Source organism: Periplaneta americana, chromosome 3, assembly GCF_040183065.1.
Source record: "Periplaneta americana isolate PAMFEO1 chromosome 3, P.americana_PAMFEO1_priV1, whole genome shotgun sequence".
Taxonomy (NCBI): Eukaryota; Metazoa; Arthropoda; class Insecta; order Blattodea; family Blattidae; genus Periplaneta; species Periplaneta americana.
Genome location: NC_091119.1, coordinates 98,580,550 through 98,602,456, shown reverse-complemented (window position 1 = coordinate 98,602,456; position 21,907 = coordinate 98,580,550). Strand labels below are relative to the sequence as shown.

Genomic DNA, 21,907 nt, shown 5'->3' with positions numbered 1-21,907 from the left:
GCAGACGAGCTCACTGCTGAAAATGAACATTTGACTTTTGTTGAAGTGATCAAAACTTATTTCTCATTATAAAGGAAGATAAGTTTACAAACCAAAGTAACTTCAAAATAAACTAAAGATAAAGATACTTTTCCTGTCATACAGATGACAAACTGTTCATGTGAGTTTAGCTCTTCTAGGTATTACACATACAGTGTTTAGTAAGGAGAGTTGAAGGAAACTTCTCTAGGAGAACAAGGGATAATCAATCGACATCTTTCGTCCAGTAGAAGAGGAAGAGGACAGGCTGAGTAACATGGAACAAACATGTACAACTCGTTTCATAAATTTTTATTGGGGGCCCTGAAGGGGAACAGTACATTGTTTTTCATTTTTTCTGAAGAATCATGCAAAAAATTGAGATACAGCAGTCAAATAAGTAGTACAAAACGTATAAACCCAGCAGGAAACTTGTACAATTGGCACACTTGTTCCCTCGTCCCTCTCCAGGGACGCAGGCAAATCCATCGATATCCACCGAATTTCAGTACATAAGATAAAGAGCAGAGTGGGTGAAACAAAACACAGTACATCAACAGCTACATCCTATTGCTTTACATAGAAAATCAAGTTGCAAAAATAAACATTATTATTCCCCCTTTTTAATATTTCGTTTTGGGAACTGTCAAAGAGATCCCAGCAGGCAATAATATCAGCCACTCGACCCAAAAAAATTACACCACACTTTATACAAATTTATTTTTTAGCTAGACAACATTTTTGTCATCAGAATTTTTTTTCAAATGTTTACAAAGCTACTTATTGTTTAAATTAGACCGTAGTAAAAATTAAACTCGTCACGGAATCCGTCTGCGAACATAGCACTAAACTGAGCTTATTTTGTTTCATTCAATATTTTTTAAAGTCTGCAAACCATCGTAAAAAATGACATCACCACATCACATTGCGGGGCCCTCCAGCCCCGCCCATTTCCAAGCATTTGAGGTTGATACACTGACAAAGGAATGAATACACTGGGTCGCAAAGCAGGATCTGATTTTTGTAATGAAAAAAATTTTCACACAGCAAAGAGGGAGGGAAGGGGCAAGGGATGAAGGGGTAGAAAGAGCAGGACTAGAGATTATAAAAATCCTAATGACTCAGTATCAAATGCAATGGGCATACTAGGATCAGCTACAAAAAACTGGTTAATTTTTTTTTTTTTTTTTTCCTTTTGGAAAACAGTTCTTCAAGGCACACCCTGGCACGAAGCGAGGCGCGACACGATGTACCTTGGAGAAGCAAATTGAAGATGCCCAACGCCTCTCTCGTTTCATTCAAGGTATTGAGAATAAAGAAAAATGCAGTTCAAGATTTCACCAGATGATAACGGAATCAGTTAGCCGGAACCATGATGCACATTACTGTTCGCTGTTTGAAAAAAATGACCATTTCTGCTCTGATGTTTGCTTTTTATCACCACAGGCGAGAACAGTCCTATACATTATCTGAAAGCAAAACAAAAACAGCTCATCAGCCGAGTAATAAAAATAAACTTGCTACACACAATGCTCGATGAGTATTCACCTCTAGTATCCACAGGACACTAAGTAATCCCCTAGCTTTTCCACTACGGACGCCGCCTGCTGGGGCTGGATAGGGTCTTCGTATAGCGACACAACGACGGCTGCAACAGCAGAACACAACCACACTCAACTGCTGAGATTATATGGTATCTTTTTTACCATCATGTCTGGCAAAATGAGTAAACAAGACTTGGAAAATACGTGACCGGTAACCAAGTTAAATTTATTTGCGTCTATTATTCTCAATACACGGCATGAACACAGTAACAATCACCTTTTGATCTAACTGGACGAATTGCATCACAATGTACGAGTTTTATTAGTTATTTCTGGTGCATTAAAGATCTCAATAACCACATCTCTATTTGTATTAGTTTACTTCTAATGCCAAACATCATGGTTGACAATGTGAGCCGAGGAACAGATACACCCAACTTCAAAGGTTATATTTGACTAAATGTTAGGATAAAAAAAATGTAATAATCTGAGCCTGTTATCTTGCTCCTACCGCATACAATCTCGGTATTAAATATTTCTGGTGTACATTTCCTTTGCCACTGATTTCGTAAGTGTGCTTCAGCACCAAACCACATTAATTTACTTAGTTCGGAACAAACACGCATTCATGTGTTCTCAACCAGCCTGACCTCTCGTTTTTGAGTTAATCTAGGGAGTGGGGAAGAAATGTAGTGCGAAAATGTCAGTCGCAAAATTAAACAATTACTCCAACGTTTTAAATTCATTATTGTTCTCGAAACTTACACTGTTGTATTTTGAAACCACACTACGTCCTAATCGTATCATGTAAGGTAGATATTAACAAGACCTCAATCTCGCGCGTACAGATTGGCAGCATTTCTTGTGAGGATAATTGCTTCTCACTTCACATGTTAGATTTTTAACGAGACTTTGAGTTTCTGGCATTTTCTCCGAGCAGTGAGAAGTACTACTGTTACATCGAAAAAAAATGATAGGGTATGTAATATGACTTACAAGTTTAGCAGTACAGAGTTCGGCGACGGCAAGCTTCACTTTCAGTTACGGTTATACAGTATTACCACAGTCTAGGATATGCAGTCACGAAGCTCAACACTTAATAAATTTGCATCCATAAATAGTTGCTAATCACCAGGATCGTTACTATCGCCTCATCACAGACTCTTACCCTAGCAGAAGATAAAATGTATTGTACTTTCGATATCGTGTTATTTTGAAACAATTAACACCTTCCTTCCACTATTGAAATATGAAATACATAAGGTTTATATACTATTTTCATAAAATATATATTATATTTTATAAACTTACCTTTCTGGATCTTTCGGAAGAAGGATAAATCTAACTTCTTTTTCTTACAATTTATAGTACTACAAACGTCTCCTTGTCCCATTTATTATTCAAATTATTGTATTTTAGCCATTTACAGTTATTACAACCGATAACGAACATTTCACAGTTTACACAACTTTTCATAACAATGCGAAATACAGCACAGTCAATATCTTTTCGAACTAGACCAGGCCGTAATGTATGTTTGGGTTTTCTATTTCAGTGTATGGAGGGAGCTCAGTGAAATATTGCAACTTTATTGTGTATCATTACTAAGTTTTGTTTAGTGTAATGTGTCTATAAGGTCCGTTTACTTCTTGTTGCATAATATGTTGCAGAAATAATTACAAAACTGTGTTATTTAATGTGAAGAGAATTTTACGTGTTAACAATCTGTTCGCATCAACATTTTAAGTTTAGAATGGAAGCTATCTTGAGGTTTAATAAAAAAGAATTTATATTGCGATTTAATTTAGCACATCTATTGAAGACAGAAAATTTACCATACCACTCCTATGAAATTAGTGTACGTACGACAGTGTTACTTCGTCTCTTTGGTAGTAGATAAATACAATAATTCAGTACCGGTATTCAATTGTAGTATTAAAATACAGACAAATTGAATGTGCGGAATATCATACATGACATTATGCTTAATTATAATGTATAATTGCGAATATAGGAATATAAGTTAAATATAGTAAACATAACCTAAAATTTCGATATGGATAGCAGGACATTGAAGACCACTAAAATTAGACAAAGGGGCAACTGGTACAGTAAACATAACCTACAATTTCAACATATCTAAATATCCGTGCGGTGCAACTGAAAATTATTGAATCGTGCATAAATAAATGTACACGAATTTAGCAATATTTAATCGAAATAAAGGCAGGTATTACACATACGAACAACGTAATTTTCACACTAAAAATAATATTACATCTTAACTCGCAAGTGAATTATGTCTTAAGTGTCTCCTAATCATTGTTTTAAATTTTATTAATGTAATTACACTACATTTTAGAGAAATATGTTACTCATTATGCATTCAAACTAATTTATATGGTTGAAACGCCGCCCTTCGTGATCGGGTTAAGCGAGTTACATGGTCTGCCTTACGGCCTGCATTAGATCACGATGGCAGTGGCACAGTCTATTGTTCCTAGTACTCACAGCGCTCCAAGCGGTTAGTAACTATCGCGAGAAATGCAAAAAATCATCCTAAGTTTCGTGACTGTATATACAGTACTAGATTGTGGTATTACTGTATATTAGTTGGCATTCAGTGCTGAAAAAAACAGCAATCCTATTGGACAAATGATACTAGTACTGAACCATTTATTTTTCTTTTTATAGAAGGTAAACTTGAATAATTAGCTTTCCTCATGCTGCACACTTTTAGAAAATATGAAAAAATTATTTATTTATTTATTTTTTGTACAGAACATATAGTTAGTTCATTTATGAGAAATATTATTTCAAACTGTCAAAACACTGAACTTAGAACCAGGAACATAGAGTATGTATATTTTAAACCACTGGCATTGAAAGGAACACTTCTTGTTTCAAACGGGTCTTTCTTGTCCATTATTCAAGTTCTACCACTTAATTTTTTTTACTAATATAGATGAGTCTGCCATGAATGTCTCATGAAAATAACGGACATTTTTGATATCGAGGTTTTTGTAAGAAACTTGAAGTCAGAAGTTAACTAAAAAAAAATATGTATTACGTAAGATTGAAACAAGGGAGTTGACAAAATAAAGTACATTACTGCCTTTAAAGAATGTTTGTTCATGTCAATTCATTTACGTCACTTGACGGACTTTGCACATCTCTTTTTCATTTCTTTGTATTTTAATTTATTATATTCCACAGATATAACATTACCATTGAAAATTTAACATTTAGAACAACTCAAGGGTAATATATATATATATATATATATATATATATATTGGCGAGATGAGATGATTTCAAAATCAAACATTTGCAAACACGTATACAAATCAAAACAATCATTTCAATATTCATTTAAGAAGCAAACATCAGTTCGAGAAATTAACGATTTTTACATTATTAAATAAAAGTTATTTAAAGTACGGGACTTTTGCGCGTCTCGACAAAAATTACGGGGACGCGGGATACTTGGGATAAAAATTAGGGTACTGACCCGTTTTTTTACGGGACGTTTGATAAGCTTAACTATAGGCGAGTTATTCCACGTAAGAAGCGTGGTTGAACATTGAGCGTGATTACTGACTTTATACAGTCAGTTTTGACAGTTTTTTGTTCTTTTTTAGTTGGCGTCCTAATTCACTCCACTCGTTTCTGTTTCGGGCAAAGTTAGACCAGTCCGCTCCCACTTGCTGTATGAAAGAGTCTGCCCATCTTCTTCCTGGCCTGCCTTGTATCCTCTTGCCACATAATAATAATTAATAATTTATTTATTTAATCTGGCAGAGCTAAGGCCAGTAGGCCTTCTCTTCCGCCCAGCCAGACTCTAATTCTGATTAAATACATAGGGGACCCGCATGGTCTCAGGTACATAGAGTCCGGAAAAGTTCGCAAAAGATCACTTAGTCTTTTTTCCTTTAATTTCTCAGTCCCTCTCTTCTCATATTGTGGTTTTTTGTAGAGCCATTCTTTCAAACTAGCTCCTTATTTTTCATGTTTTATTTGTTTAATCTTTTGTCAGGAATTTGGCTTCAGACATTCACTCCTGCCGCTTTCAAGGCTGCTTTGCTATGATTTCAGTAATGTCATGATATATAATAATATCACAATATAATGTATTACATACCATCTCCGAAAATTAAGATTTGCTCGAAACATCAAAAAGTTTGTGCACCGAGTAAGTCAGAACTGAACATCCCTCAATATTTTGTCTGAAAGATGACTTAGATGACGAGGAGCCAAGCTTGACCCCTATCGTCACCTCATGTGAATTCACAGTTCTTTCTCCAAGTATATGTAACGGCTCAAGCATATGACATATCCGTCACAACTCTGGAATATCAAGTCCGAGTTATAAAAGAAGTTCCATATAAGATGTGTAATGATGCAAGGCAAGCACGTGTTCTGGTCCGATAAAGCAAAAAAACCTTCATGAATTGAAGGGCTCCGAGGGATATAGCCACAATGATATATTTTATTCATTTCTCAAAACTAAAGTTTGAGAGAAATCATATCATTTATTTCATTTTATTTTAAATCCACCACCAACAGAAGCAAGCTTCCAATTATAGGTGGCTTACACAGATGTATACACAAAATACATAATAAGAGAGAAAAAAACAACAAAACAAACAACACGAAAGAAAGAAAATACATAATGGTAATAGATGCTAGAATATAATATTAATATAGTGCCAAATGTCAATATAATGATGCAAAATTATTTAAAAACTTGAGTAAAAACATTATAATACACTTCTTCATAATTTAAATATCTAAGGAAATACAATGCTTTTTAATATTGTATGAAATTTTTCAATTGTTAAACTGAAATCCAATTGAGAATCACAGTTTAAAGACAGAGAGTTGTAATTATTACACATAACAAACAATGGAGAGTTCTTGAAGAAAACAGTTCCAGGAATAGGAATAATAAAAGGTTGCCTATGACGTAGTTCTGTTCTTTTTACATTGAATTGAAGGAATTTAAGAAAATCACAGTTATTCAATATACCATTAACAGTCTTATAGAGGAAAATTTGGCTATTTATTAATCGTCGAGATTTTAAAGTTTTATAATTAAATTCAAAAAGTAACTGATTATATGAAATTTGCTTGTCATAAGACGATACGTGATGTTTTTTAAAATATAAATAATGTAAAAATCTTTTCTGTATCCTTTCTATTTGCATCTGATGGGACTGGAACTAACGAGATTTCTTGTATATTTATGATACCTCAGTTCTACGAAATGTTTATTTGGCCATTATTCAGTCTATCATTCAATATGGTATAATTGTTTGGGGTGGAAGTACAAAAATTAATCTTAGTCCGTTAAATTTACTACAAAAACGAATAATTAAAATTTGTCTGAACAAACGTTTCGATTATCCAACTAAATTAATTTATTCTGAATTCAATGCATTTAATATTGAACAAATTTATAAGTATACGCTGTTAAAATTTTATCATAAAAATCGTAATAAGTTTGTATTATAGACACACAATTATGACACAAGACGAAATATTAATTCAACATTAGTAGAACCTAAATGTTTCACATCTGCTGGTCTAAAGCATAGCATTAATTTTGGCCCTCGGTTGTACAATGCTTTAACTAAATTACACCCAGAACTTCTAACATGTAACCCACTAACATATAACAAGAAAATTAGAAACGTGTTAATATCTTCAATTTGATTAAATAAATTTATAGCCTATGTGTATGAATTAATGAACCTATATTATAGTTGTATTCTATAATTTTGAAATATATATTAGTCCTACTTTCCACGTCCGATATTATTCTTCTCTAGTGTTAATATTATATTGTATAACTCCATTGCCGCTGTAATTTTAAATTTTAGTTCTTATTTTATTTTACTTATTTATTTTTAATTATTATTATAATTTTTTTTATTTTAATATTATATCTGAACTGCGACCGAGCACGAGCGCTGCTCATTTGTTCTCAAATTTTGTTAATACTACTGTATCTCCTTTTTATATTGCTTGTATTATTTTATTTCTATTTCTCTTGTTTGTTTTGTAATTATATTCTTTATTCTGTATATTTAAATTTAAATAAATAATTTAAAAATGTATACTGGATACAAAAATAATGAATAAAAAATATTTCATTTTCATCTACATAAATATAGCACAAAATTTTTTATTCCCAACATAATTTCATTGTGATAGTAATTAAGAAAGTAACGAACTGTGGCTTATGACTATATCTCACTGAGAAAGAATAGAAATGCCTGATGTCATATACCATTCATTTATTACGCAAGATATTTTAGTATACTTAATTGATTTTCTTACATAGTCAGAAACACTGAACTCTTTGTTCATCATTCTGCATTAAGAGAGTTCTTCCACTACATTGCTATGTATATTATTGCCTCTAAGTGACTGGAAGAAGTATTGGCTGGCTGCTGGAATATATGTATTTCATAAGAGACAGTACATCATCCAATTTCTTCTGGTTGATGAAGAGTGAGTTGTATATTTTACTGGGAATTGAAATGGATCTGGTTCAAAAGGTCCTCCTTTCTTCTTAAGTCGTATATCAGAAACATTCAGAGGGCCTAATGTGGAGCAACAATGCTTTATGCCTAACTTTTAAGGAGTTTTGGAATCGGATTGAAATTCTGTGGCTTCACTGAAATGAATTTCATTGCCATTCTTGAATTTAGTGGTTTTGGATACCAATGACTTAAGATCATCCATTTTTACTGCAACAAAGCTGTTATTTCGACCTGCTGACTTCACATTAACCCATTCATCTGGCGTGTAGACTATTGGACGTCTGTTTCTTATTTATTATGTGGCAATCACGATCGCATGAGAGTCAAGTGTGATACACCACAGGATAGGAATGCTGGACTATTTCAAATCACTTGGTAGCCACGAGAGATCTCTTCAAAACAATTCGAGTTCAAAGCTTTGCCTTTGGCTTCATTTTCATGTTCGCTATCAAATATGTTTTTTGGACATTGAAGTGTCTCATATTCCAGAAAGAGTAAAAAATATTCTTATCTCCAAGTAGCTTAGTATAGCATTTGTTGGGCCAAGTGCAAGGAGGTTCTAAAGAAGCTGCTTGAACTGTCTTGTCTGTTTTACTAGACATACTGTCGACCAACATTATGTCGTTTGATCTTCACCTTTTGCCATTTGTCACTGTTGCGTTTCCTTTTCTTGAATGATTTCGTTTCTGTGGTGGTGATTCACTTTTTCTATTAACATCAAGCTATAATATTAAAATAATAAAAGGTTAAGAATTTCAGATAAAACAAAGTCACAAGCCACATACACAAATTTGCAGCTCCTGCTTTAATTTTGAGTTAAGAACTTAAAAAAAATTGCAATTATTATCAAAAGTTACATTAACAAACTACACTACAGTATTAAATATAATATAAAATGTTCATACATTATAATAATGATACAAATCTGTAGAACATGTCAAATTCAGGGAGATATAGTCACAAGCCACACAGCTGATACATCAGTAATAAAATAATGTATTAATATTTACTGGAGTGTCATGCAACCTATAGCTGTTGGTAGATGGATGCCAAGATTCAACATTGTCGGTATGAAATGGGTCTAACTCTTCATTTTCACAGTTATTGTTGTCAGAACTGCTTTGAATGTAACGAGCATTTTCACTTCGTGTTGAAGGGGATGCCATTTTGATGAGGCTTATGACTGTATATCTTCTCAACTTCTCACAAGACGGCGAAGTAAATAACTGTCACCTTATTTTGCTGCCATATACTGAAGAACCAAGAAACTTCAACTGTATTTAAAAAGGGTGATTTAAATAATAATAAATTGGAATATAAACCTGAAAAAATGATAAAATTGTGGCTTATGACTACATCTCCAGGAGCTCTTCAATTGTTCGTTCACGTAATGAGTTGTACACTGCTCTTTCTGCATCAATGTCAATAAAACATATTAAATGTTGATTATCATTCTCCGACATTCTATATTAATTATTTTTTTTTTTTTTTTTACTTTTTAAACAGTCCAGACATTGCGCTGTTATTTCGTAAAATAAAAATGTTTACTGAAAAAATAACGTGAAAGGTAGACAGAAAAAAAGTGCAGATTTCTTGTATAGATGTCCAAATTAATGGTGGAACATAGCATTGTCACGAATTCGTAATGTAGAAAATCTACTTCACTTATAAAAAACCATATGACTTCCAAATTTTAAAATTAAATTTTAAGTACTACTATAGAAATTCTCAAACATTAGTACATATGGCTACATTCATTAAGAAACATGGTCAAAACTCTACTTATGTTAATACTTCCACCATAGTGTTTGTGTGTTTTACACACAAATTATTTAACAAAATGTTTCATATTGTGTTCTGGATCAAGGCTTACTTTTTATTAATATTTAATGGATATCTTGGCTCAGCAACACACGCTTGCTCACCTTGTTGTGTCTTCATGCAATGAACTCCTACTTTGCCAAGTTTGGCTCTGATCACTCTGTCTGTGCCGGAAAGGTAGATATAGCGGTTTCCGGCCAGCGTCACCCCTGACGACGTCAGGATATCCTGTTTCTCAAACCCCTGTACAAGTTTTGCGATTTCTTCCTTGGACACCTAAAAAAGAGAAAAGAATCCGATTAAATATAAATAAATTACAATAAAATAAAAGACAATACACCTGTATAAATTGCGTGGAGTAATTAACTATTATTAAGCATTCTCAATTTAATCGTCTGTAACTACATACTTTTCTATTCCTATAATTCGCAAGTTCAAATTCTCTTACATTTCACTGAAACTGAAATAATTACCGACTTGTTCTGAACAAAATATTTCTGGGTAAACATGTCATCTATTTTATTCATTCTTGTGTAATAAATAAACGTTACAGCCACTATCGAGTAAATAGCCATTTCCTTTTGTAGTTTGACATTAATAGCGTGTGGGAATATATCAGAGATAATATCAAAATTGTAGCTGAGCAGAGCATAGTTATCACGAAACTAAGAAACTGAAACCGTGGTTTGAAGCTTGTTCCATGTAGTAGAAAAAGGGAAACAGACAAATTCTTACAGGATCCAGTCTAACCGAATAGAGATAATTATTTCAATGAAAGATGGGAAGTCGTATACTAGGGAACAAAGAGAGGAATTACTTGAAAGAAAAACTGAATGAGGTAGAAACAAATGGTAAGAATAAAAACAGATTATATAAAGGCATAAAGGAATTTAAGAAAGGATATCAGGCAAGTGTAAACGTGATCAAGGATGAGAATGACTTGCTTGCAGACTCTCATTCCATCCTGAACAGAAGGAAAAACTATTTTGGGAAACTACTAAATGTACGTAGGTCAAATAGAAATGACTGGGACGATATTCAAACACATACTGCCGAGCCATTTACACCCAAAACCACGCTTTCTGAAGTCGAAATTGCGATAGAAAAACTGAAAAGTACAGGGAATATATTTTTAACTATTCCGGAGAGTTGCTGCTTCCCGCTCCCAAGCCTTGTGACACAGTTCTCGATTGGCGGTCTCAGTGCTAGACTGACTGCCATACAATACTCGAACTGTGCTTAATTATTTGTGTGAAGTGTTTAGTTCCAATGCCATTTTCATTACGTGAGCGTGTGTATATTTATAATACTTACATAAAATATAGAAAATGAATAAGTTAATTCTTCAACTTCATGAACCATTAACGACCAAACGTACCAAGAGGACTCCAGCCCCTTTGATGACAACTGAAATACGCAGCCTGATGCCCGAACGCAACTTAGCCTATAGAAAATACACCCGCAACAAAAATGACAAAAATTTGAATTTATATAAACACCCCAGAAATAAATGGCTCAACTAATAAACTCTAAACTCAAATACTCTTACAAACTCATAGAGCCCAACATCACCTCTTTCGAGTTGTGGAAAGATCTGAAGGTTATTGGACTGGAAGGGCCAGTGAACAAGTAGACATTCCCATTCCACTTGACCCCTTGAATGAACACTTTGTAAAGGACCCCATCTTAGACGCCACAACAAAACAAGTCAAGGTTTTACCTGAATCAGCTACCCCAATTCGAGACAAATTCCATTTCACCGACGTCACTCCTATTGACGTAATGAAAGCCATCCGACGCATCAAGACGAAAATACAAGACACAGTAATATCTACAATTGCACATATATTCAATAGTTCCTTAATCACTTCAACTTTCCCTAAAATATGGAAGCAAGCTTTCGTTCTTCCTCTTCCAAAAGTCAAAGTTCCCAACGACCCAAACGACTATAGACAAATTACTAACTACATGAGCGAACACAAACTATTCGACAAGTATCAGCCAGGTTTTAGAGCTGGATAGAACACAAGCACTGCTCTACTTAAAGTGACCGAAGACATTCGTGAAGCAATCGACTATAATAAAGTGACAACACTAACTCTTCTTGACCTTAGCAAAGCTTTCAACTATGTAAATTTTGACATGCTCATCCATAAATTGAGAAATTTGTATTTGTCAGAGACTGCTCTGAGTTTGTTCGAATCCTACTTACGGGAAAGACAACAATGTATTGTATCAGGGAACCGAAGTTCCTCCTGGCTTAACATAACATCAGGCATACCACAAGGGTCGGTACTCGGACTATTGTTGTTCACAATATGTCAATGATATTACATCACTTTTAAGGCATTGTAACTATCACTTGTATGCTGACGACCTTCAATGCTACATCTCTTCCCGCTTAGACAGAGTAAACGACGCTATAGACAAACTGAATGAAGACACTGACTCGATTGTGCTTCTGTATTGCATTCTGATGCTCCTGATATTAACAATGAATTGTTATATTTTGTATTCTGTTAAGCTATGCCAAAACACGTGAAATCACATTATTACGGCAGTGGATTGGAAATGATTCCATCTTTACCACCGAGGGAAAAGTTATGTTATTTAAAATTGACTGTAAGTGTGCATTTTTAACAATCAGGCAATTTTGCGACCCCTTCCACAATTTGGACAAAAAAAAACATATTTCACCTATTCCAATAACCTAAAATGGACTTCCTAAAAACCTAAAAATTCGGTCCCTACTTATGAACTGCCCTAAGATGAGGTACAGTCTTAGAAACAATTTTATTGATGACGCGACTCTATAGGCTATAAGCCTTTCTTCGTGTCGTCTCTGTGCCGTTCGCCCCCCCCCCCCAGTGGAGCAGTCAGTAACATTCTGGCTTGCGACGCCAGGACCCGGGTTCAGTTCTCGTCAGGTGAGGATTTTATTTTTTTTTTAATGATGTCGCCAATCTTTATACATGTTACCTTCTGAATTCAATTTTTTTAAGTGGAACAACTTATACCCAACATCTGTAGGTTAATAGTTGCTCGACTTAAAGAATAAAAACTAAATATACCGAGTGAACAATAAGTATGAAATATTGCTAATAACTTTATCATTTGAATGTTTCTTAAAAGTGTTAGGTGCTGTATTTATAGATGCATAGCGCTTAATATTTTGCACATAATTTAGAAAATTTATATCCTTGTATATACAGTGTGTGCCAAAAACACATTTTTCTTAAATGACAGCATATAGCGGTACTCATTTTTAAACCTTTGTGTGGAGAAGTCAATTTATTCGATATTGTATTGTTTATTTGCTTTCAATTTTAACACACACACACACATTTTCACACCCCATTACTTCATTTATAAATCATAGAGTATAACATGACGGCTAATTTTTACAACTAATGCAAAACGCGTCTCATTAATTTAAACGAAAACAAGTTTATGTCCAATTTCATTCATACAGACCATTTCTGCCATGTTCGATCCTGTTACGCAGTCTTACAAAAAACTTTGTCGCACACATACTTTATGAGTCCCAAAAAGGAGGCAGTGCGCATGATCAGACATACAACGAAACAAAAGTAATTTTATTACCTCAACTAGTCCTCTTGTGGACCAGGTCGCTCGTCCTCTGATCATGCGCAGTGTCCCCTTTCTGGGACAATGTATCTGTGCGACAAAACTTTTTTCTAAGACTGTACATGTCACAATACTCTCGTAAACTGTATGCATTCATACTTAACATATGGATTTAGTATTGAAATGAGGGAACATATATAATCCGTTGCTTTTATGTAGTACGTATACATGTTATAGAGCAGTGACGTCAAACTCAATGCCATTATAAACCTACACAGAGCACGGTACCAGACTCAGGGCAGATGACGTAAAGCAGATGACAATTAAATCGTGCCTGCATTCAGTGTTCTGTGACCGATAAGCGATCACATTGCTGTGTGCGAATATAAGACCAGGGAAATTTCTTGTGTACAATTAACTACAAGTATATGGTCTCGAACTTCTAAGATTCATTGGGACATATATTCTTTGCTGTTAAAATGCAGTCCTTAATAAATTGACCGTCTGAATAAGTTCCATGTCTTGCGACAATTACGCGTGCTAGTTCATAACTTGATTTTATAGCATCAACGTTACACACTTCATGTTTTATATATATATATACATACTAGGTTCAAAAAGTTCCCGGAATTTGCTAGCATCATAGAAACAACGTACCTTAAACACTATTCTACAGCATTCCCTTCAAAATAGTTGCCTTCCGCAACAACACACTTTTGCCAACGCGTGTAGAGTTCCTGGAAGCAGGCCTGGAAGCCATTTTGTGAAATCCGTCTTAGTGCTCTCGTCGCGTTTGCGATAACCTCTTCAGCATTGAATCTCCGTCCTTTCAGATGACTTTTCAGACGGGGAAACAGAAAGTAATCAGGTGGTGAGAGATCAGGAGAGTATGGTGGGTGATCCAAAGCAGTTATGTTGTGCCTGGCAAGAAAATTCTTTACAATAATTGCGCGATGAGCAGGTGCATTGTCATGCATAAGGAACCAGTTGTTTTCTACCCACTTTTCTGGACGTTTCCTTCTCACTGCGTCCCAGAGGCGACGGAGGGTTTCTACGTACAATTCTTTCGTTACAGTACGACCTTCTGGAATGAACTCATGGTGCATGAGACCCTGAGAGTCGAAGAAAACTTCCAACATAACTTTGCTTTAAGTGTGCTTAAATGCGACAGGCTCATGTCAGTAGATTTACTGGTTTGTGAAAGAACTCCTGCGGGACAAAATTCCGGCACATCCGGCGATGCTGATATAACCTCTGCAGTTGCGAGCGTCGTTAAATAAAACATAACATTTAAAATAACTTTGCCTTTGGAAGTGTCCCTAGGAAATTTTTCCTTCCGAGGAGATGTTTTCGATTTCCACTCAGATGACTGTCGTTTAGGGACTGGGTCGTACAAGTAGCACCAGTTTCATTTTGTTTAAGAAATCACCATCTTCATCAGCCATACTGATCATGTCCCCAGCAAAACACAGAACTTGATGTTTGTACTTTGCTCTGTGGACATAATTACAAAATGCGACGAACAAACAAAACACTATGATAAACAATTGCCTACAACTCAAAACCAATAATTGCCATTATCAGCAAACTTTAAGGAAATGACATCATGAATGTTACCAACAAAACAAATGTATAATATCCCTTGTTATATATTAATACGAAAAATGGTAGTAAAATTCCGGGAACTTTTTGAACCTAGTAGTATATATATATATACTTTAAGAACGCTGCGCTAACAGACAGGTTATTTTCTCAGTTTTCACAGAATCCCATGAAGCTTTCACCCACTCACATAGTATCGACGCATAAGATCCACCATGCTTTTCAGACCTATTTTCAAAGAAAATAGTGCGTCATATGCCCTGGAAAATACAGTACATAGCGGGGAATTTATAATAAACATTAATAAAATACACAAGTAATAATAAAAAAGTGTAACTTATGGAACAATTAATGTTTATTTATATCATTCTCTTTAAATTTGTGGTAATTTCCTTGAAACTTTAGTATAAATTTAATGATCAGTTTTATATTTTCTTGGGTCACCGAAATGCAGGTCCCGGTCATTAATATTATCTATTACTGGTACGACTTTTTTTAAATACATATTAACTATGATTCTATGAAACAGATTTTTAGTTTCTTCTTAGGATTGTACAATATACAGGGTGTTTCCGGGCTAGTGTTACAAACTTTTAAAGAAGATGGGGAAGGCCACATGTATCAATTTGAGATAAGGAACCCTGGTCCGGATATGCCGAGTCGAAAGTTACAAGCAAAAATAGTTGTGTGGAAATGAAATAATTTTATTCCTCTGTACATCTTATTTATGTGTATTTATCTGTATATCTTACACATATGTATTCATCTGACGTTGTTTACGTTGCCTACTTACAGTATTCCATTCAGTCCACTGTCTGAGGGGTGGGGACAGGAAACTACACTAAAGCAATGCAGATAGCGTAATGTGTAACGGACATGGTCGGTCCTGATATGCACATCTTTAGACAGTAGTGTATGTGTACAAGTTGTAGTGTCCAGTCGATCAGTCCTAGTGAAATTGAGGAGTATACGAGAGTGGAATAAGCAGACCTGATTTTCGAATACGGATAACCCAATGGGAACAGTAGACAAGCTCAAAGATTGTATCTGGTCAAGTACCCACGTAGGAGACATCCGGTCCATACAATCTTTCCACGACTGTTTCAAAGGTTAAGGGAAGGAGGGTACGTGGTGCGAAATTACAATTCCATTTTCACATAACTATTTCTGCTTATAACTTTCGACTCAGTCATTTCCGGGCCAAGGTTCCTATCTCAAACTGATATATGTGCCCTTCCCCATCATCCCTGAAAGTTTGTAACACCAGCCTGGAAACACTCTGTATCCGCCTAACATCAGAACATTACATGAGCTTCAAAACTGTGCAACTACGGTAAATAGCATTTAACTTGTTAGACAAATAATTGTAATATCTCAGTGTCAGCGAACTACTTACATCACATTTATCCACTTTTAGACATTTTACTAGAACAACTCGTTCTTCTCCATCAAGTCCTTCATAGTCCGCCTGGTGTTTCAACTCGTAATGTCGTTTTATATTGTACTTTCTATAAGGAGTATTGTTTGCATACTAAGCATTGTATATGATTTGCTACAACCATACATAAGAACACATTCTTCCATTCCACGTATATTAAAATAACTACGCAAAGTAGGGGATTCAGCGCGGATCATGTCTACTGTATGGACTAATGCCCGTATGCACCATTCTCGATTAAAATTTGACCATGGTTAAGTCGGCACTTGACCATCTTCAACGCCAATTTGCGGATTATCAATCTCGATCAAAGTTAAACAAGCGAGTTGATGATCAAATTTGATCACGGGTGTGAGACCGATTATCTTGAATTGAACATGGTCAAGTCGAGAAAGCCAAAATGGCGGCACGATTTGACGTGCTTGATGCAATTGAAGATGAAATGATGTATCTTGAACACGCAAATCACTGCGGAAATAACAGAATTGGTGTTATTGTAGAAAGAGTAAGTTTGTAGATGAATAATAAAAATGTTTTTTTTCTCTCAAAATAGACTAATGTTTTATATATGTTTCTGCTTTGGAAGATCGGGACTTTCCTTGAGGACAAAATATTATTTAGGCCTAATTGTCCAATTTTGTTAATATAATAATAAAGTAGTTATTCTATGCCGGTAATAATATAGCAAAACTAAATGACCATTTTGTAGAATTCGAGATTATCACTTATTAGCTACAGATTTCCCGTTTGAAACTATTAGGACCTACATGACGTTTTGGACAATTAGGCTATTTACGCTTGAATTAAGAGAAATTACACGGATACCTTCCTTTCCCTCTTACTCCAAAATTCCAACCTTGTGAACACAAATTAAATGGATAAATTTCAGAACAAGGATACTTTCCTTCCCCTCTTACTCCAAATTCCAACCTTGTACACACAAAAGAAATTGGCACTAGAAACTTCCTTTTCGTATGCATGATGATGCGTATTCGACAGACGAATTGCTTTTTTTTTTAATAATTGTTAGCGAGGTATCCGTATACTGAAATTTTCCCAAATAAATTATTGGCACTGAAATGTGTCTTTTCGTAAGCAAGATGATGAGCATTCGACAAACACATACAAATCTGCTCTTTTTAGAAGCCTATTTCAAGATAATTGTCAGTGAGGTATCCGTATACTGAAATTTTCCCAAATAAATTATGGACACTGAAATGTGTCTTTTCGTAAGCAAGATGATGAGCATTCGACAAACACATACAAATCTGCTCTTTTTAGAAGCCTATTTCAAGATAATTGTCAGTGAAGTATCCGTATACTGAAATTTTCCCAATTATTATCAATAATATGAAATAACCACTGTATAAATTACGTTACAAATTATGTGGAATTATGTAAACACGTATAACTCATGTGAGTTGTGAGGTTAAATCCAACCAGGTAGCCTGCTTTTCTCTTAGAAAACTTCCGTCAGTACTTTTATTCTGTAATATGGATGCATAATTGCTGACGAGTTCTAAAGGAATTCCCACTTCGAACTGTGAGAAGTTAGGTGCTCTTTTCTTTTTTCCTTCCGTGATTAGTGAAACTTGCTATTTGAAAACTGCGAGGATGTTTGAAAGCAGTCCGACAAACAAAAACGAAGCGATAATTGACAGAGTGCGTTCGTTCGCTGTTTTACACGCGGTAACCTAGCGCTCAGATGATTCTTCTCAAGTGAGCGTACCGTCAGCTGACGGTACTGAGTTGATCGAGGGAAAATGTCGATGCACCGCATCTGTAACTTGATCATTGTCAAGAATTGACCATGTTTCCGTGATTGCTGATAAACGGGCTAGATGATCGAGAATGGTGCACACGGCCATTAGTCCTTTCTTGGACGGTTAAGTTCTTACGTCTCCGCCTGCTAAAGCACTCTACGAACAGCTAGGGCCACGAGAGGCCCTCGGCCTGAGCTCGTGGCAAACCTGTGGCAGCTGCCACCAATGGCCTAGCTTGGCATCACTGTATGTAGACTATGTAAAGGATGTACAATTTGCCTACAAAGTAAGCAATATAAACAGTTTCGGTTCGCAAAGTGTAAAGCGCAAATCTAGGTTAAGTCGGTTAATCATAACTTACATGCTCAAAAAAATTAAAAATTGAGATACCATTATATTCCCATGCGGTTATCTGCGTAGAACGCGATTCAGAGGTTAATTTTTCACATTTCTTACATGATGCTTGTGTAAACGGGCTACAAAGTTCCCGGTTTTAGTTAGAAGTCTCATGATATACTGGATATTGTGAGTTCCGCTGTATAGCGCTTCTCGACCAATCACCAATCATTATTTCCCTCCCGCTTCTCCGCTTCTTGTTGTGTGAATAGCGTTGTGGATGAGTATCTTGCATGTGCCTTGTTATTTTTATAAATATCAGTGAATTTAGAGGCTATAATAATTGAGTATTTTGTAAACGTAATATTATGGAAGAGAACATATCACCGATTGAAGAGAGAGAACGACCACGGAAGCGTATAGCTGCTCCAGAAATAACGAAAAGAAACCAGGCCAAATTATCAAGGCTAATATTTTCTGATTCTGCTTGGCTCCTACTGATGTACTGGTAAATTAAGCAGGGCCGAGTGTTTTATCACAATTATAATACAACAATACTGAACATATGTGAGAACTGATGGAAGCAGATATGCTAATCTTGTGATATAAAGGAACGTAGTAAAGAAAATTCGAGTTTTGATAAATTTATAATCAGTATTTATTTTGTAAGTTGTAAATTGAGTGGTGGACTCAAATAAGGGGAGAACCCGGTTTTCTAAGAAAATTTAGTTTCTTTTCGTCTCTAGAATTGTGTGTCATAATTGCAAAAACTCTGGCAATAGTTTACCTCACTACAATTTAAATTTCCATCAGACATTCGCAGATGGTTCTCAAAATACTTAATTTAATTTCTCTATTCCAAGGTTTGTGACATTCTTCTCTCTGACTGGATCCCTCAATGTATATTGTACTTTGTTACTTTGTAAAATGTACTCGTCTGAAGAATTTAATAAATGAACACCTATTTTTTTCCACACTGAATTTAAAAATATGCTTGAGGCAATGTTCTTGTGTAATATTTTAATTTGTTACTGTCAAATCCCACAGGATCTCAAATGGTCACTTTCTAAACTCTCACGTTCCAAACGAAGCATTCTCAGAACACTCATGATCCAAAGGTCATTGTTAAATCTCGTATGATCCATAATTTAAAGCAAAATAACTTTTACTTCTGTATAAATAAATACGGTTACCAATCTGAATAGGAGTTTTCAATCATTGCTGTTTCATTTATTAACCTTCATTGTGAAGAAAATGGACTTCAAGTATTACAAATATGTCATCACTTTTGGAACGAGTTATGATTCTAACAGACTCATTTGTTTCCGAGACTTGAACGACACGATCACAAATGAAAATTGCATTATGTGTAGAAAGGAGGATATCAATTGAAGCGTAAATTGAGTCAGCATGTGAATACTTATGTTTCATAGGACTTACTATGCTTATTTTGATGCAAGTAATCACATCTTGGTGAGCTAGCTCGGTCAATTCCGACAGGAGCTTAATTCAAGTAACATACTCTTCCATTTACAGGCTATGGTCTTATAATTTCTCAGACATTAAAGTGTACAGAAAAGTACTGAAACAGAATGTTAATGGGAGAGTTGTCCACATTCAATTTTACAGGCGGAATGCAAGTCAAACATTACTACACTGCTCAGGGACTAAATATAGGTTTAAAGGTCAACGGACCACATGATTGGGATGCGGAAAGAAAAGTAGGCCTATAACATTTGTTGTAGGATTAATTAGCTCTATGATCGTTAAATTTAATATGAATCCATAAAAGTATATCTAACGGAAATAGGTATAAGCCATAAAATAAGAAAAGGCTAACTTCGCTGGTATCCACAAAGCTGAAAGAGAGTGTAATAAAAATACAACAACGGATCCGGTCTGGTGGCAATAGATGTCGGATTGAGTTACTGTAGTCTCGAGTCTGAAGTTCATTTTCGTCGAGCATCAAAAACATGGTCAGACTTTTTACAATGAAGACTCAATGTTATGAAGCCACACTGAATTAACAAATCTAACTTACGATGAAGTAAGAAAGACGCAAAGCAACGTAATTACTAAACAAGCTATATTCTTCTTATAACTTGACAATAAACACTGAGGTGCCATTGAAAGCCATTTGATACCATTTTGTAAATTATAGTGAGGATCACGTAAGAGTATTTCCTAAAAGGCTAATTTGGCAGTCTCTTTAGTGTTGCCAATTGATACTAGATATCACCAAAATCTGGTAAAATCGCAATGCCATGTACAATAATAATAATAATAATAATAATAATAATAATAATAATAATAATAATAATAATATAGTATTAACAATAACGACTTGCTTATTTACCACACCTCATCTTTATGTTTGGGAGGTGTTTTCTAAATGGTTCAATAATTTGTGAAAGAGTAACTATATTTTCCTTCTGCACCTCTCGCACATTATGTTAGTAAATTACTGAATGATCTGATATTAAAATGTGTTTTGTCTTACAACATGAAATTCATTGCTTTGATTAAAGAGTTTACGATTCATGAAACCTAACCTAAAAATGTATTTTGTTTGATCACGTGAAATGATTACTACGAAATGCCACGTTGAAATATATGCTTAAGAAAATTTACTCCATTATTGTAATAAAAGTCTAAACACGAAAGAAATGAATTAAAATATGAAATGGTATTTCTGTCGATTACCCAAGACCTGTATCACACGAAATATATTTATTTACACTTAGCCTATCTGACTATAATCTTGAATTGTAACCACAACACAAAGCAACACATACAATAACTATTGCATTAATATTAATACTGATATTAATTAATAGTATGTTCAAATTTCACTAGCATCCAGTAATCGACCCATAAATCTGGAACTTGAATTTTCAGAATTTAAACTACCAACAACTTGTGTCACTGCTGCCAACGTAAGTTATAAAATCATTACCAGTTGTTTTTCTCAGTACCGAAATTCGAAATGAAGATGGCAAAACAAAATTCAACATGCAAACTAGAAAATCACCATAATCCACTAGCTTATGTAGTAATGGGGAGAAAAATGGCTAGGTTTCATCCTTGGGGTATTAAGTAAGCTCATTCGGACTATACAAGAGGCAAATACTCACGGTTCTGTGGAGGCTCAAACAATGGAAATACTGAACCCGTATATTATGAAGTTAATCACAAAAACTTCGAACATATTTTTTATAACATTTGTGATATTCATCCATATTAATGTAG

At 34.8% G+C, this 21,907-nt stretch overlaps 1 protein-coding gene across 1 annotated transcript in view; it reads right to left on the bottom strand.

Moving 5' to 3' along the window:
- Positions 1-315: 315 nt before the first annotated feature.
- Positions 316-21,907, bottom strand: part of chic (profilin chic) — a 70,857-nt gene continuing 49,265 nt past the window's right edge. The window contains exons 2-4 of the mRNA XM_069821102.1: positions 10,036-10,207; positions 1,567-1,666; positions 316-1,487 (exon numbers count right to left, since the gene is read on the bottom strand). Coding sequence (XP_069677203.1) covers positions 1,569-1,666; positions 10,036-10,207 — 270 coding nt within the window. The 3' untranslated portion in view covers positions 316-1,487; positions 1,567-1,568. The remainder of the gene's footprint in view (positions 1,488-1,566; positions 1,667-10,035; positions 10,208-21,907) is intronic.